This window comes from Oratosquilla oratoria, chromosome 32 (assembly GCF_046742065.1).
Source record: "Oratosquilla oratoria isolate Oo_2021 chromosome 32, ASM4674206v1, whole genome shotgun sequence".
Classification (NCBI taxonomy): domain Eukaryota; kingdom Metazoa; phylum Arthropoda; class Malacostraca; order Stomatopoda; family Squillidae; genus Oratosquilla; species Oratosquilla oratoria.
In genome coordinates, this window is record NC_134808.1 from 9,800,943 (window position 1) to 9,802,687 (window position 1,745).

At 44.2% G+C, this 1,745-nt stretch overlaps 1 protein-coding gene across 1 annotated transcript; it reads left to right on the top strand.

Annotated features, from left to right (window-relative positions):
* Positions 1-701: 701 nt before the first annotated feature.
* Positions 702-1,538, top strand: LOC143017537 (uncharacterized). Its single transcript, XM_076172327.1, has one exon. It carries the CDS (start codon positions 702-704, stop codon positions 1,536-1,538), a length of 837 nt encoding a protein of 278 aa, XP_076028442.1.
* The last annotated feature ends 207 nt before the right edge of the window (positions 1,539-1,745 follow it).

A 1,745-nucleotide genomic window follows, 5' to 3' on the forward strand; every position in this document is an offset into this window, starting at 1 on the left:
CACATCTCCACCATCAATTCTCCTCTACGATTTTTACCTGGAACTCCATACTTCTCAATCACTCCGTCTATTGGTTCGTTTCCTACCCTAGCATTAAGGTCTCCCAATACAACTACATTGACATTTCTCCCTAATCCCTCTATTCGCTCATTCAAATCTACCCAAAAGCCTCTCTCTCCTGTACGCTCTTCTCACTACCAGGTCCATACACACTTACAAAAACCCACATCTCCCTTCCCAGCTTCACCTTCATCCACATCAACCTTGATGAAACCTCCTTCCACTCCACTACACGCTTACTTATCTCTTCACGTACTAGTATAGTCACTCCTTCTATCATAGTAGCAGAAGTTAAAAAGGCCAAATATTACTCCATATCTGTGGATTCCACTCCAGACGTGTCTCATGGACCAGCTATGCCTAATCATTCGGTACATGTTGCCAAAGGGGCCAGTAGAGCGTTTTTTAAAGTTTGTACCCTGAATCATACTGGAAAGGAAATTGCAGAAGTAGTACTGAATTTTTTGCAGAAACACAATATTCCCATCTGTGACTGTCACGGTTTAATCATATGCTAACGCGAGCAACATGTCTGCAAAATACAGTGGCACCCAGGCGCACATAAAACGACATTGTGAATTTGCAGATTTTGTTCCTTGCATGGCTCCTTCACTGAATCTTGTTGGGATGTGTGCTGCTGAATGTTGCACAGCTGCAGTGTTTATCTGGTCAAGTCAACATATCGTTGGCGCAAACATCGAGATGCGTTGCAAGGCTTGCCAGTTATCAAGTGCTTGTCAGACACACGATGGTCGGCCCGAGCAGATGCTGTAGAAGCCATAACCAATGGCTACGAGCAAAACATAGTGGTACTAGAAAATCTAGCAATGGACGAACATCTAAATGCAGATGCTAGATGTGAGGCATCTGGTCTTTTGCAGGAAATGGAGAAACTTGAGACAGTAATTCTCTTAGTAACATGGCAGAACATCCTTAAGAGATTCAATGCAACAAGTCAGCATTTGCAGAAGCCAGGCCTTGATTTGAACACAGCAGTAAATCTACTCAAATCACTGACTGAGTTTGTTCAAGATCAACGGGACCGGTTCGATGACTATGAACAGATTGCTGTCCAAAAATGTGGTCATAATGAATACAAAGACGATCGAGGACGTGTGCAAAGGCGGAAGCGACATCACGATGAAGCAGATAGCGCAGAGGACACAAAGCTGTCACCCAGGGAGAGATTCAGGACCACATCATACATACCCATCATTGATCAGCTAATACTGTCACTCAGAGATCGCTTAAAATCCTATGAAACACTCCAGCAACGGTTTGCATCCCTGCCTCACATCATGGCTATGCAGACAGACAAGCTCAGAGACTTTGCAGCCAATCTGGTCAGGAGCTATCTAAACGACCTGGGACCTTGTCTGGTTTCAGAAATTGTGCATTTCCAAGACAGCTATAGAAGAAGGAAGCCAGGAAAAACTGACTCAAATCACAATGTCTTCAACCATGCACAACTGATGTGACTACAGCGTTCGCCAACGTGGAGATAGCTCTACGTATCTATTTGTCAATGTTCGTGACGAACTGCACAGGAGAGAGATCGTTTTCTAAGCTAAAAAGAATCAAGAACACTGCGCAGTACGATGGGACAAAGTCGTTTGGCTTCTCTGGCCCTTTTGAGTGCTGAACACAAACTACTCAGGAGTGTTTGTATTCGTGAAGTGATCGAG